At 33.3% G+C, this 15696-nt stretch overlaps 1 protein-coding gene across 1 annotated transcript; it reads left to right on the top strand.

Annotated features, from left to right (window-relative positions):
- The first annotated feature begins 326 nt into the window (after nucleotides 1-326).
- LOC110108709 (probable protein phosphatase 2C 59) lies at nucleotides 327-11878 on the top strand. The gene is made up of 8 exons (XM_020839466.2): nucleotides 327-752; nucleotides 985-1112; nucleotides 1375-1473; nucleotides 2885-3043; nucleotides 9866-9952; nucleotides 10028-10119; nucleotides 11209-11283; nucleotides 11372-11878. Exons 1-8 carry the CDS (start codon nucleotides 673-675, stop codon nucleotides 11519-11521), a joined length of 870 nt encoding a protein of 289 aa, XP_020695125.1. The 5' UTR covers nucleotides 327-672; the 3' UTR covers nucleotides 11522-11878.
- The last annotated feature ends 3818 nt before the right edge of the window (nucleotides 11879-15696 follow it).

The following is a 15696-nucleotide window of genomic DNA, read 5'->3' as shown; positions in this document are numbered from 1 at the left end:
ATTTGAGTAAAATTGTGTAAAATTGATTAATCTTACTAATTTATAGTATGATGAATTACGGTCCACGAATCCCACAGTTCCGACCGCATCGGTCCACCTCTTTTCCACGTGACAACACGCGTGCCACATTACACGTTCGGCCGGCCCTTTTCGCCGGGCGACCTCAGGCCACGTGTAGCCCCGCGACGCCGCGGCCGGCCACCTCGCACGCGTACCGCGCGGATGACTTCGGACGGTCCAGATCCCGGCCCGTCCAACATTTGTTGACCGGGTTGAGCCTCTTCCTCTACGTCATCTCGCGCTCATCAAAAACAAATTCCATCCACTCTTTTTATCGAAACCCATTCGGCACCCGAAGTCAGAAATTTCTGTGTTTCTCTGTTTCCGCCGCTCGCCGAACCTGAAAAGTCGGAGCTATAGTTTTTCCTCCTCGGAAATTAGGGTTTGCTTTCTTCTGTCTCTAGGATTCTCGAAGTGTCCTGTTGGAAATCCTTCGGCGGCTCGTGATACGCGCTTTTTATTCGGTAGGAACTTCGATTGGTTTTGGATCGCGGAGGGAGGTGAAAATTCAAGGTTAGATTGGTTATTACTGCGAGGTTTCGTATATTTTGGTTTAATTTGAGTTGAACAAGGAGTTGAGGAAGGGAAAGGGGTTGATCACACTGGGTTACAATGGGTTATTTCAACTCGGCTCTGGCCAATTCTAGCGGAGTTAACACGTTTGATTCGCCCGTGTGTGGCGGAGGGCTCAGGTATGTTTCTTCTCGATTTGTTTTCAGCTTGATTTGATATTGTTTGGGGGAGTGCAACAAATTTTGATAGGATTAGCATTTATAGAAAGGAATGGGGTGATTCGAATGGGATGAAATTAATTGACTATATATGTTTGCTTCTTTCATTTATGAACTTGTGACGAATACTCCGTCCTGCTAATGTTAAATGGGGATTGAGTAATGATTTTCCTTTTTTTTTTCTTCTTAACAGTCATAATGGAAAGTTTAGTTATGGGTATGCGAGCTCTGTTGGAAAGAGGTCTGCTATGGAAGATTTCTATGAAACCAGAATTGATGGGGTTGACGGTGAGATTGTTGGTCTTTTCGGAGTTTTTGACGGTGAGATTTTGTTTTCTGTTTTACATATAGCCATTTTTTTGATGATATTTTCTTTATTTTTTCTCGATCAATATTCATTTTGTTTGAAACTTTAATTACTTTCTCCCTTGCTTGTTATTAAAGAATAAATTTTTTTGTTTCGATATTTTTAACCATAATATTGTGTCATTATTTTTACGGTTTATCAAGTTTGTACAAATTTTAAGTAACTTCTTATATGCCTTTCATTTCTCTAATTTGATGGTTACGTTCTTGCTGATAGGTCATGGTGGTGTCCGAGCAGCAGAGTATGTGAAACAACACCTCTTCAGCAATTTGATCAACCACCCAAAGTTTATCAGCGATACCAAGTCAGCCATAGGTTATTTTCTCTTACATCGCCATCATCATTGGTCTTACTATAAGAAAATTTTCACTTCTGTTTTGTTGTCAAATCTTACCATTCTGGCACTTTCCACCACCTGTGCTTGTTCTTATGAACCCTTCTTTGCCAGTTACTTCCCTTAAGTGCTGCATATAGTGTTGATCCTAGTTCATACTCCAAATCGTTTGCAAAAGAGGGTAATACGAGCAAACCTAACTAAACAAGATTTTGCTAAATCAAAAATACGTTATGCTATTCATGTGCCAAAGTTACTTGCAATTTTTTTTTCAACTTTAAGAACTCTTTTTTGCTATTTCTTCTTCTCAAGCGCTGCCTGAGTTCTTAATCCTAGTTGAACTTATTCCTTATGGTAATAACTTCTCATTGTTCTTTTGGTCTAAATCAATTTTGCACCATCCTTTTCACATTAAGTTATCTCTTGCCTTATTGGCTCATCATTTTCCTTCGGTTTCTTCCCAGTCACACAGAGTCTAGCTTTGACCTTGTTTATAACAGTTGCTATGCTATAGCGTCACTCTCTAATATGATTATGTTGACCTCTATTCTTCCATGTTTTACTATTCAATATGTATAACTTTCTCTTATATACAACAACAACAACAACAACAACAACAACAACATCAAGCCTTTATCCCACTATGTGGGGTCGGCTACATGAATCCTTTTTCTCCATTGTGTCCTATTAAAAGTCAAATTCTCGTCTAAATCTAATAAAGAAAGGTCATTCCTAATATTTTCTAACCAAGTCTTTTTAGGTTTACCCCTACATATCTTAACATAAGTCAAATCTAATACCTCTACTCTCCTAACCGGGTCATCGGAAGGCCGCCGTTTTATGTGACCAAACCATCTAAGGCGACTCTCTCTAATCTTATATTCTATTAGAGCTACTCCAACCTTTTCATGTATATGCTCATTTCGTATCCTATCTCTAAGGGTAAAGCCACTCATCCATCTGAGCATCCTCATCTCTGCCACTCTCTCTCTCTCTCTCTCTCTCTCCCCCCCCCCACACACACACACACACACAAACACTAATTTTGAAACTACTGGTCTCATTAACATTAATATTTACTTTATTTAGTGCAATAGATCATATGTATTTTAACCTCTCAGCCCTACTTATCACCTTGATCCTCCATTTTCATGATTGATTATTTTTCTTGCAAAAATTAATAATATAAATAACATATAGAACTGTATACTATAGCTTATGCCAACAAACATATTGCAGCTGATTATTATTCCTTGTTCTAATAGTCCAAAGTTCCTATGGAGCTTTTCTGCTAGAACAGTTGAAACTTTTTCTGCAGCAATAGTTTCTAATTTTGATTTAATGAATAATAATACAGATCACCAATCTGATAAGCTATTTTTCAATTTTCAGCTGATGCCTACAACCACACAGACTCTGAGTTCTTAAGATCTGAAAGTAATCAGAGCCGAGATGCTGGATCAACAGCTTCAACTGCTATCCTCGTTGGTGATCGTCTCCTTGTAGCCAATGTTGGAGATTCTAGGGCTGTCATTTGTCGGGGAGGAAATGGTGAGATCACAGTTGAAAGCTTGAAATTGCTCTAGTTATTTTCTTTATAGTGATAAATGAGCAATGCTTCAAATTTTGCATGTGTTTTGTTGCCTCATAGATGAAATTTAGAGCATATTTTTAGATGTGAATTAAAACTGTATGCAGATTTGATTGCCTTGAAGAGAGTGAAGAGAGTATCTTTTTGCATTTTATACAGTTCATATACTCTAATTTAGTAAGGAGATAATAGTTAACCATTCACTGGGAAGTTTTGGGATCACTGATTTAGTGATTGCTTTTGATTTAAGGTTTATTTGTTTTCTTCCTGTAGTAGTCCAATTATATTGCACATTCAGAAATATGATTTTCTTACTTGAAGGCTATTTTAGTATTAATTTTTTATCTGGGAAGTAAAAAAATTTGAGAATAGGATACAAGATGTCACAATTGTCCTCTTAAACTAATGTTTTCGCAGAAGTTCAATTTTTATGCACTATTCCTCTGTTATACAGGCATTATTTTTTTTTTTAAATTTTTTCACTGATCCAGTAATTGTTTACTCAAGAGAACGGGCTTTTTTGGTTTAGAGGATGAGCCACTTAAATGCAACTTATTAATGTGTTTGGAGAATATCACATTGATGCTGTTATTGCATTGAATTCTACATGAAAGTTTATTTTGTTTGATTTTAAATTTCAATCGGATTCAGTTTCAACTTTTTAACTGTATAAATGCATAATTTGCACTCATAGGAACTTTAATTACTTTTCTTTCTGAAGGCTTTCAGACTTTCCATTGATTTCCTTCACTTGATGGTAGTTACATTGGTGTTCCAACCACCACTGGTTTTACATGTATTAGGTTGAATTCTGTCTTCAAATCTGCAGCTATTTAGTTTTATTCATTAGAGGATATTTCCATGCATCTCCAATAAAATCCCTTGGAGAACTCAAACTTACTACAAATATATTGCAAACTACAACAATATCTCGATGAAAGTTATTATACCAAAATTGTTACCTGTAATTTTTCTGAGTCAACTTTCATTCCTCCTGGAATGCAATTGTGATAGCTACTGTCTTCATTGTCTAGATAAGTATTAGTTAAGTTCAATATCTATCAATGGACCAGATTCAAAGAAATGCATTTATGCTAGTGTATGAGAAATATGAGAAATGGATCGGAAGTATTGGCTAAAATAACATTGATAGCTATGTTTAGCTTTGTGGAAATGAGAATATTAAGTTCGATGTGTGAAAAATTATGAATGATAAATTGAAGAATAATTATATTAGAGGAATGATGAGAGTGACATCTATTGAATATATAAATAGATTAATTGAGGAAAATAGGCTTGGACGGTTTTGCATGTGCAGTGACATGTAGAAAATGCAACTAGACAAGTATTTTTTATGGATTTAGAAAGAAAATATGTAGAATTATGGTGCCGATGCAAAATAATTTTAACATCTCATGTAGGCTTAGGTTTCATTTGGGACAGCTTCCTTATTGTTTTTAAAGCAGCTTTTTAGTACAAAATTCTCTTAAATTAGAAATTTTTTTACTAAAAGTCTTCTTTAGAAAGCAATAAAAAAGCTGCCCAAATGTACCCTTAATTGGAATGGTTGAAAATTAAGTATTCATAAAGATAACCCAAAATAGTTGGTATAAAGCTGATGAAGATGATGGTGATGGCATCCGGAAGAATTTATGCCACCCTAGTTTATTATTAGCACAAAAGGCTTGATGTTGTTGTTGTTGTTGAGTTTATTATTGGCAGGATAATTTGCATATCTTGCTAGTCTTTGGAAGAGGCTATGAATTTACTCCCTCGTTATGAGGTGGCTATCTTACAGGTAGTGTGAGTGAGAAGTTTCTTCCTGCCAAAAGTTAACGGAGTGTGCAAACATTTGCACCAGCAGGCTGCATGCCTTTACAAGCACAAATTGGTGCACCTACTACAGAATTGTTTGTATTTTACATGAAATTGACACCCTAGTTTATCGCTAATATGTCTTGTTTCATGAATCTTTGAACGGAATCATGGTTAGGCTTGAAGTTATTTGCTTTTAGGATACAAGGAGAGGGGTTTATTATTGGATTTATAGCATAGTTCAGAGTGTGAAACAATGTTGCACCGACAAGGCATGTCTATTTAGTATATTACAAGGTGATTCATTTGCCTTGATTGCCATTCTTGTTCTTCTGTTCTCTAGTAGCTTGTTTGTAGTTGCATTATTCTTAAACCATAGCAAAAGAGAATGTTAAATGGAGAAGCCAAAAATTAAATTAAAGGGATGCATATGCTTTTTTGACCAATAGCTACTTCAACACGATTTTGTTTTTTTGATTGATAATCGTATCTTTGGCTACTACTATTGTACTGTTGTTGATGCATGACTTAAATGTCTAGGCGATGTTAATTAAGAATTTTGCACTCTTTAATTTCGAGAGCAATATTAACTAAAAGACTTGTAGTAATTTAAATAACGAGATAAAATAAGAAAAGGGACAAACTAGCTTAGGCCAAGTCACACAACTAGAAGTTAAGGTCACAAATTAATCAATCAAACAAGTATAACAGACATGGATGGTTTTCAACGATAAATCTCTAAGTTAACAATGAGACTAGTCACTATGAAAATAGATCCCTTTACTCAACTCTTGAGAATACTAGGCTTAGCGGAGGGAGTTAACAGAACCTTTATGAATCAATTAGGACCACAATTGAGAGTAGTTTAGAATATATAAAATTTGTAGGAAGTGTTAACCTTCGCCAGGGTTTGGAACTAATTTGTCACTGCACGGAGGAGAGTTGTTCGTCAACGGCTTCAACGAGGGTGAAGATGATTCTCTCTATGTATTCCTCTATAATGTGGTCAATCTCTAGGTTGAGGTCGAAGAACGTTGAGTTGAGGATATCGAGGTGGCCTTGGTTGTCATAAACAACCCCTTATAAAGTTCCAAATCTGCCATTCATGAGGAAACAACATATTTTGGTGTGCTGGAACTTTCGGACAGCAAACATCGATCTCTCGGCCGGCTGGACAGCAAGGGGAAGTGCAGAATCCTCTGGACAGACACCAAACAACGTCCAGAAAATCTGGACAACAACTTGAAACCTAGAATTGGGAATAAGGAGCTGTTTTTGGGAGATAATACTTGGTAGAAAATTAAGGGGAGGAGCAAGGGTAGTGGCGGCTGAACTTGGGAAGTTTGAGTGGTTGATTGGATAGGTTAATGGGGGTGGTAACTAAATAGGAGAAAGAGGGAGGGGCGGCGTAGGCTGGGATTTGATTGGAATTAGGTTTAGGTAAGGTTGATCAGTTTTAATTTGTTTCCAAACAAGGTCAAATAAATTAAAGAGATTTAATCATGAAAATCTCTTTAATTTGAATTCAAATTTGAATTGATTTGATTTTGGAAACATTCCAAATATAGCCTAACTAATTTAGGAAAGAATTTCAATTCGATTAGAATTGAAATTTGAATTTGAAATCTTCCCAAATTGAGATACACTAAATATGGAAAGTAACTAATTTGGGACTTGAAGGTTTGGAGGCAAAGAGGGGAACTATGTCCGGCGGCTAGGAGAAATTGGGGTTGGGGCCGACAGTCAATTAAGGGGGTTAGGGTTTGGATGGTGACAGCTAGGAAAGAAGGAAGGGCTTTTGGGAGGTGGTGGCTAGGAGAGGAGGGATCCTTATTGTCGGCTGCTTGAAAGAAGGGGTGGATGGGTGGTCGGCTCAAGTGGAGGGATGGTGGTGGGGATTTGGCCAAGAGCTTTGGAGAGGGGATGGCTGACGGTTGGAGGAGAGGGAGGGGAAGAAAGAAAGCAAATAAAGATGACAATGAGCCTGGACGCTTCTTGCGACTGGTGGGTGATCTGATTCCCTTGCCTAGAATTCTTTCCAAAGCTTTCTCACAGATTGAGAAGGAACAAGTTACTGAAATTTTCATAATATCATTCATTAACCCTGAAAGGAGGGGGATGCTTTAAATAGCAATACAATGAAGAAAAATACAAAGACCATCTTGCCCCTAGGGAATACACATGACTAGGCCCTTAAGTGGGGGCATAAAAGGAAAAGTACAATAAAACTCGTAAACTAATACATCAATAATAAATCTATTACAATGATGATCAAAAGTAAAGCGGTGCAATCGTGGCCGTAGATCGACGGCCACGCCTCTGGTAGACTCTCTAAGGTCGGATGTCCTTATCAATTATGCTGTCTACAATAATTCATTCTCATTGCAGGTGTTCTTTGGGGATTATATAATCAATTGCAATAGTTCCAATTTGAAAGGGTTCATATGTAGAATGCATAACTAGAGCGTGGAATTAAAGTAACCCAAAATATATGTTGGCCAAGCATTTTAACAACTCCTTGATTTAAACTTTTTGGAAAGTATGGGATCTTTCATGTTGACCTCAATTTGAATTGTATTCTAGTTCATGATGATGCAATCAAATAGAAGAATTACATCAATGATTAAATTTAAGTTCATAAAATTTATATAAATACTATTGAGCTATAATGAGAGATCATTTCTCCAAAAAATCAAAATAACAAGAGTGTTCCATTTTGAAATGGGATTCTCTAGTTTTAACTTTTTACATTTAATTCCAATAAGGACTCAATTTGAAAATTATATCTTCTTTTCAAATTATTAAAAGATTTAGATTGATTTTAAAATTTAAACATTTAATGGACAAAGATAAAGAATGTTACATATTAAGACGTGTTCGACTGAGCTGATCTCCACTCATTAAAATCAAAGATTTTGATTTCAAATAGAGTTTTAAGTTGATCTCTCTCTCTCTCTCCATATATATAATTACATTGAGAAGGAAAAGCTTCCTCCAAAAATTCCAAAGAACGAGAAAACTTCTTTTTTAATTGGCTTCTCTTGAATTTTTAGTTTTTTAAAATTTTAATTGATGGAAAATGTAAAATTTTATTTAAAATCATTAAGTCACATCTATTCAATCCATATAATATTTTTATCATATATTTTTTAATTATTTCATTTTCTCTTTAAGTATTGTAAATTCTCAATTGTTATACCATATGATCTTTGGAATTATTTTTATTATTATTATGTCTTACTTTCTTGTGTGTTGCATAATATTATTTTCTTGTTTTTTATTAGTTATAGAGATGCTTATAAAGGATATTTAAATTGAGGTTCGTTAATGTATGCGATCTGTAGATAATACAACTCTAATTGGTCACTTCTTTTCCTAAATAAATAAAAAGTTAGAAAAATGAATGGTTTAGCTCCATGGCATTCATAGCTTCATTTGTTTCCTTTGGTTTTTCATGTATGGGTCCAATGACTTCCTTTGTTGCAATTGAGTCCTCTACTTTAGTGATTCTTACTGTGTTCTTTATTCTTAGGCGGCTTCTATTCTAGCAGACTTTCTTTGTGCGGCTAGGTCGCTCCTTGTTGGTTTATCCATGACTGATTAAATGAACTTTCTCATTGGCCTTGTGATTATAAATGAGGTTATGAGGCATATATAAAAACATACTGAGCATTTGAAGAAAATTTTTAGGTTGATGTGATATCTTCTATTTCTGAAATCTAATTATTTGATCAAGTGATATACTTTAAACATTTTGGTAGAGGTTATGAATAATGAGGCTTGCTTTCTAATGAATCTTTTTATTGTTTGTTATGTTTAGGTTATTGGTATGAAAGGGTGAGTGCATGTATGTTCTGAAATTATTCAAACACAACAATATTAATGTATTTTGATATCAAATTGACATGAAAATGATGTTAAAGGAATGAAGTAAAACTGGTAGGATTTTAAAATGAGATACCTTAGTTTATGCTTTTTTATTTTAAGTGATAGGTTTAATCATTCCACATCCATTGAAATAAGTGGTTAGTTAAAACAATGAAGAAAATGTTTAGAAATAAGTGGTTAGTTAAAACAATGAAGAAAATGTTTAGAAGATATATTGTTTTGAATTAGTAGAATCAAAATCGAGCATACAATATGAGAATAAAAATTGAGTATACAATATGCAATATAAGTTGGTGTTATATGAACAATTATCAATCAAATAGTATTAAAAGATACGATATTTTGGTATGATGAGCTTAAGCATCTTGGATCTATTATTTAGAAGAATGTTGATAGTGTGGATATAACTTACGGAGTTAATATTGGATGCTTAAAATGGAAAAGTGCTATGGGAGTATGCTATATGCTAATTTGATATTTTAGAGACTAAAAGATAAATTTAATAAAATGATGATCCGATTGATAATTCCAGGCATAAAAAAAAAAGTTGATATCTTAATTGAGTGTGATAGAGATGAGAATGGTTAGATGGTTGTGTTGCCAAATTATGAAGGATGAATGATAGATTTACTACGTTAAAGAAATTATTGTAGTGACATTTATAAAAGATAATGTAATTGAAAATAAATACGGACATATATAATGAAGGATAGAAAATGCATTCATTAGATAAATAATGAAGATTTAGAAGGAGTAGGCTTTTGGCAATATAGTTAGAAGTTGTTCAAAATGATTTGCGAAGAGTAGATTTAACATTTGAGACAACCTTTAGTAGGAATGAATGGAAAGAATTTGTAAAGCTGGCCTAAATATTTGGGATATGACTGATGATGATGAGAGAAATGACAATATGTAAAACATATATTGTTGCATTCTGAAATTGTTGTGTCATAGTTTTTGTTTCCTGTTTCAAACGACCTGATATTAACGCAAAACTTGGCTTACTTTCCATGAATTTGGTTGCTCTGCAGTCTGAAATGATAGTAATTTTAAATCATTATCATGTAAAACAATTTCAGCCATTGCCGTTTCAAGAGATCACAAGCCTGATCAAACAGATGAGAGGCAAAGGATTGAGGATGCTGGAGGTTTTGTTATGTGGGCGGGTAATTTTGACCTCAGAACTAAGATATTTATTACTGTAGTTTTAAGTCTGTATGTCTTAGGAAGATGTTATGCAGGCACATGGCGTGTTGGTGGTGTCTTGGCTGTTTCCCGTGCATTTGGTGATCGTCTCTTGAAGCAGTATGTGGTTGCAGATCCTGAAATTCAGGTAAAGGTCGATGAAGTGCATCTATGCTTATTTCCAAACTGTTAACTGTTTGAATTAATTTGCTTTCTGCAGATGATTAAGCATTCATTTAGGGGTGTAAACAAAGGTTCAATGTTGTGAACAGCTTTAGTTTAACTTAACCAAGAATTTTTTTGACTCTTTTACTAAATAGTGCGACCACAAATAAGAACCAGCTCGATCATGTTTGGTTGGATTAGTGTTTAATATATTTAGTACATACAAATGCTTATGCTTATGTTCATAGATAATAACGTGAGTTTCACTTTCTTGTTTGTGTATTTTACCATTTAAAAGCATCTGATATCCTTACATTATTGAAAGCACGTGTTTAAATTATCCTTTAAAAGATGATGTACTATGAGGATCACTCTTTTTTACTGCAAACAGAACTATCAATCAAGATGTTTTTTATGCAAGGAATGGTAATTAACTTGAATTCTGATAGGAAACACTTGAAGATCTCAAGTGAAACCTAACAATCTTGACAAAATCAATGAGAATACTCAACAAGTAGAGAAAAAAAATCAAAGAAAAGCAGCCCACTTTATTGAGAAAAAATCAACTAACGAAAGAAAAACAAACAAGATACAAGTGATCCTCAATTCGAGAGGAGAATTGATCTCTCCCGATTCTCTAGACACCGCTAGAGCCCAAAGAAAAATACCCAAGAGATCTCAAATTTCAGCCAAAATTCAAGATGCCCTAACCCTAGCAAAATCAACTATTTAATACATACAATTCAAAAGGAAATATCTAAACAGCCCCTACATTCAAATTTCCCTCCTAAACTCTCTCAAAAATCCTTCCAAAAAGACACCGCCAAACCCGGGCGGTCGGCTCCTGCGTACAGGAGGTGGAAAACCTCCGCCTGTTTCGCCCGTAAGCCAGTCCCATATGGCTCGAGTGGACCGGTCTAACAAATTCCTTAAGTTCAAATTTTGTTTGGCTCGAAATCTATCAAAGCCGAGCAATCCCCAACTCATTCATGTTCAGCTTGTTGTACTTTGATCTCAGAAAATTTCAACACAATTAATTTCCATATCTAACATGATTTTTATGGAACCGCAGGAAGAGGTGGTTGATGGATCTCTAGAATTCCTCATCCTTGCCAGTGATGGACTGTGGGATGTAGTCTCCAATGAGGTATGTACTTACGAATTCTTACTTATAAATGTCAGCATCCATTATATTCCTCTGAAAACAATTATTTTATGCATCCATAACAATCCAGGAGGCTGTAGCCATGGTCAAACCCATCGATAATCCAGAACAAGCTGCCAAGAGCCTGCTGCAAGAAGCTTCTCAGAGGGGAAGCGCCGACAATATAACCTGTGTTGTCGTTCGGTTTCTCGGTTCCAGTAGCAATGTGGAAGAGCAGTGATGGTAATAGACAACTTCCTTCTACTTGCGACTAATACGTACAAGGAGTTGAAAGTTGGCTTAAAATTTACTCCTAAAGCTTTTCTCTGGTAAATCAGAGGGCATCAGAGGAGAGGAGGGTATATTTTGCAGATTTCAGCGAGTCAGTACTGCAAGCAGTGAAGAGCAATTGTTTTTCTTTAATTTGCTTCTTTTCTCAACCACATGCGGTGAATTGTGGAGGTAAAAGTGATTCGAAATCTCTTGTTGCCGACTCTCAGCTTGTACTGAATTTGTTTCTAAATAGTCTCCAGTTTGATGTCGAAATACTTATGAAAATTATTTGGTGATTTATTATGTTGATTTTCTTATTGCATTATGATGTATTCATAGTCAAGTCTTTAAAATTTGGTTTTCGATTTCATTTGTTTTAGGTTTAGCGGTGAAAGTTTTAGTTTCCATTCGGGGGAAATTATGCAAATATCCTACTAATTGAATATTTGCTCTACTTTAGCTGCTTTTTTTCTGTCATTTTGTAAAAGCGTAGCAAATATTCGGCAAAAGTGTATTCATAATTGCATATTTGTTGCGCTTTTGTCGATTATTTGCAAAAGGTCAGTAAGCGCGCAGCAAATTCGGATCATTTTTTCGTCTGGTTTCCACAAATAATAATTTCTCTAGTTGGGGATATTGTTAGGAATAGTTTTTTAACTATTTTTTATATCTGTTTTTTAATATAAATTTTTTTAAATTGGAAATTTTTATACTATAAAACTACTCTAAAAAAATAATAAGCAAGCTATCCAAATGTAGCCTTACCATTAAAAATGACTCTGATAGGAAGTGAAATACAAATAGAATTATATAACCTATAAAATGCGAGCATCAACGGAGTCCATTTTAAATGTATGTTATAATTATTTTGAATTTAGTGCTTGTCCATCATGTTAATATATGATAAGTGAGAACTCTTGGGCTATATATTGTAATTATTATACCAATAAAATAATTTATAGTATTTATTTTATATAAATTATATTTTCTATCTTCATAAATCTTCTTACATCTTCACTCTATCAATTCTTCTTATCAGAATTTTATATATTTATAGTCTCTCTAAATCTCAATAATACTCTTAATATAATTAATCATCTTTTCTCTCAACAAAAAAAAAAAAAAAAAAATGTTTCTCCCTTATTAATCCATCTTTAAATATTAATAATTTTTCATCATTATGATTTTTTTATTTTAGCCTACTGACATGACTTCTTCTGATTTGGTATATTAATAATTTAAAATATAAAATCATAGCAATTATCCTATGTAATGTTGTCAATTGTTCTCCTAGAATCACCAAATAAAGTTGGGAAAATTTTTTTCCTTCTTCTAAGTAGTATAAGTTGTAATAGTTCAACAATTTTTTTCTTCTAAAATTTTATGTTTTGAATTAAATCCTAACGCAGCTTGAGGTGCATAAGCAATGATCCTATTCGAATTTTTTTCTTCGGTAATTATGTTATTGAAATTCTATTTAATAATCGAATTAATTGAAATAAATTTACCTTCTATCTATTGATTTATTATTATTCTTACCTTATTTATATCGTTAATCTTGTGAACATCAATAACATATAATGCTCCTCAATATTCTTGGATTTCTCTTTTCTATTTAGTTTCTTGTAAGCGAGTAATTTTTTTTCTTTTTTCTTTTTATTATGGTGTTGTCCATCAATTGTACTATTTTCACATCAAAATTCTCAAATTTCATGCGGTAAATTTAATCTTAGATTTATGCTTCATTTGGGACAGCTTTCTTATTGCTTTTTAAAATGATTTTTTAAGTACAAAAATTTTTAATTCAAGAAATTTTGTATTAGAAAGCTGTTTTAGAAAGCAGTAAAAAAGCCGTCCCAAACGAAACCTTAGTGATAATCATATCTTGCTTACTATTCATCATAATAGGGTAAATTTGTGGTGTGTCAACTAAGGGTGACATTTTAGCCCATTTTTATTTACTTTTTACCCTAATCAATTAAGTTGAATTGTACTAATCCATCAAGTGTTAGAAGGATACCTAATTAAATATATGGCATAGCATTCAAAAATATTAAATTCCATAATGGTTTAACTTCCACAATACATGCCCTCACAAAATCTAGCAATATAATTGGGAATGCTTTCATAAGTTTCCCATCCAAAATCTTCTTGAGAAGATGAATTAACTCACAATAGCTCCTATCAATAGGCTTTTTTGGGAGAATCCTAAATATTAATCTTAAATGAAATTAAAGATATATAGATATCATACATTTATTGAAGAAAAATATTATAGATTGATGATGAATCAAATGAGCATTATAAGAAAAATCAACTTCGAGATATTTATCAATGATAATGCATGACATTATAGCTACTTCAATATTTAATGTATCTTTAATTCATCTTTTGGGAGCAATAACTATTCTAAAAAATAATTATCTTGGCTCTCATAAAAGGGATCAATTGAGCTTTAGAGATTGCTAGTTAGCTTACTAAATTCATGTAAGCATTCATATTCTTAGAGACATCAATGTACTCAATCTTTATAAGCTAGTAAATATTTTCCTCTAAACACCTCATAGTAGGCATTAGTCATAAGCCCAAACTACTTAAAAATATTTTTTATATTGTTATTTTGTTCCATCACCATATTTTTCTTTAATCACCTCATATAATTTTTAGTCATCATTCTTAAACAGTACCCCATATATAGTTATTTTTCTCCTGTTCATTATATTCTTTGAGCATGAAAAACTTAAATTTATCTCTTATTAATCAAGAGAAAACTTGTTTCATTCACATTTTTTTATCTTATTTCTAGGAAAGTTAGTTATACTTTCAAAATAAATAATGTTATATGTTATAAATTCATAAAACTTATGTTCATTTCAAGTCTAATGCAATCAACTCTAAGTTTCATCTCACTGAGCGATCGTATTGCAATACATTTGTTCACAAGCAAATGAAAATTTGATTTTATAAGATCATTCAACAAATAGTACTTGTCTTACTAACATAATCAATGTTGCTCTTAATACCAACTTGCTTCTATTACCACACCATTAAAACATCCCCATAAGAATAAAGTCATAGTTAATGATGTTATGCTAACTCTATCTATTTCAATTACATAATCTAGGAGTACAAAACAAAACTCCTATTTTACTTCTAAGGTTCTAGAAGAACTTTTTCCATGAAACTGTATAGATCTTCTAGTCAAGACATACAGGTGGACTGCTAACCTCACTGATCACTTGGATAAGCTCAAGATTATTTTTTCCACAAAATATTTGAAGTGCTATCAACTCTACAGTATCCCACCACCTTCAATGATTATACATGAAGGTGCTTCGACAGCTTGCCCACATTGAATATAAACTCCTTTGACGAGTTCTCTCACTTATTAATGGCATTTTTTTTCCTTTCAGAGGGACTAATGAATACATCTTAGTCTCTTATATACTAAGTTGAAAGAGGGGGATAACTTGCGAAATTATATGACCATATCCAATAAAGTTTATCATGAGGTCATATATAATTAAAATGACGTTTTACTTTATCTTTGAATTTTGTATATGAAATTTTAAGTTCTCATGGGTGAAGAACCGTTCCAATAGCATGAATATCCTATTAAAGAATTTGACACAATTTTAAGTGTTGAATAATTTGAATTTGAGTTTAAATATCCCAAAAACAAACTAATTTCTTATTCTTTTAGTAAGATGAACCATTACAAATAGCAAAAATATTTATTCTCAACCTCATAAAAAATTCAAGAAGATTAATCTCTAATTATGAAAGTTTGTTCTTGAGAGTCAGTCACATGTCAATGCTAGGAGTCATAAATTAATTGTAACTGCTACAATATACTTTGAGATGTTTTACCTCATCTTAATTTTCTAAGTTTAATATTTATGATTGTGACTCAAAATAATGAACTTTAAGTGTGCAAGTCGAAAAAAGAAGTCAATAGTGGGTTATGATAAGACCAACTGATGGAGGCATTTGGTGGCAAGATTAGTATGTTGAAAATTATGTGAATTTTGTGGTTATGGAATTAAGATGAGGTGGTGAACAGAATGGAGGATTTTGATTGCCGCTAAGCTACTGAGAGGTAGCTTAATATGAGGTAGCTAAGAGGGGGAACCTATGGACATT

The sequence above is a fragment of the Dendrobium catenatum genome, unplaced genomic scaffold (genome assembly GCF_001605985.2).
Source record: "Dendrobium catenatum unplaced genomic scaffold, ASM160598v2 fragScaff_scaffold_390, whole genome shotgun sequence".
NCBI lineage: Eukaryota > Viridiplantae > Streptophyta > Magnoliopsida > Asparagales > Orchidaceae > Dendrobium > Dendrobium catenatum.
This window is presented reverse-complemented; position numbering and strand designations above follow the sequence as displayed.

Excerpts from the sequence above, each read along its gene's own strand:
- LOC110108709 (XM_020839466.2), top strand. The coding sequence starts at position 673 with ATGGGTTATTTCAACTCGGCTCTGGCCAATTCTAGCGGAGTTAACACG. Across the intron at positions 3,044-9,865 it reads CATTTGTCGGGGAGGAAATG|CCATTGCCGTTTCAAGAGAT; the intron begins GTGAGATCACAG and ends AAACAATTTCAG. Across the intron at positions 10,120-11,208 it reads TTGCAGATCCTGAAATTCAG|GAAGAGGTGGTTGATGGATC; the intron begins GTAAAGGTCGAT and ends ATGGAACCGCAG.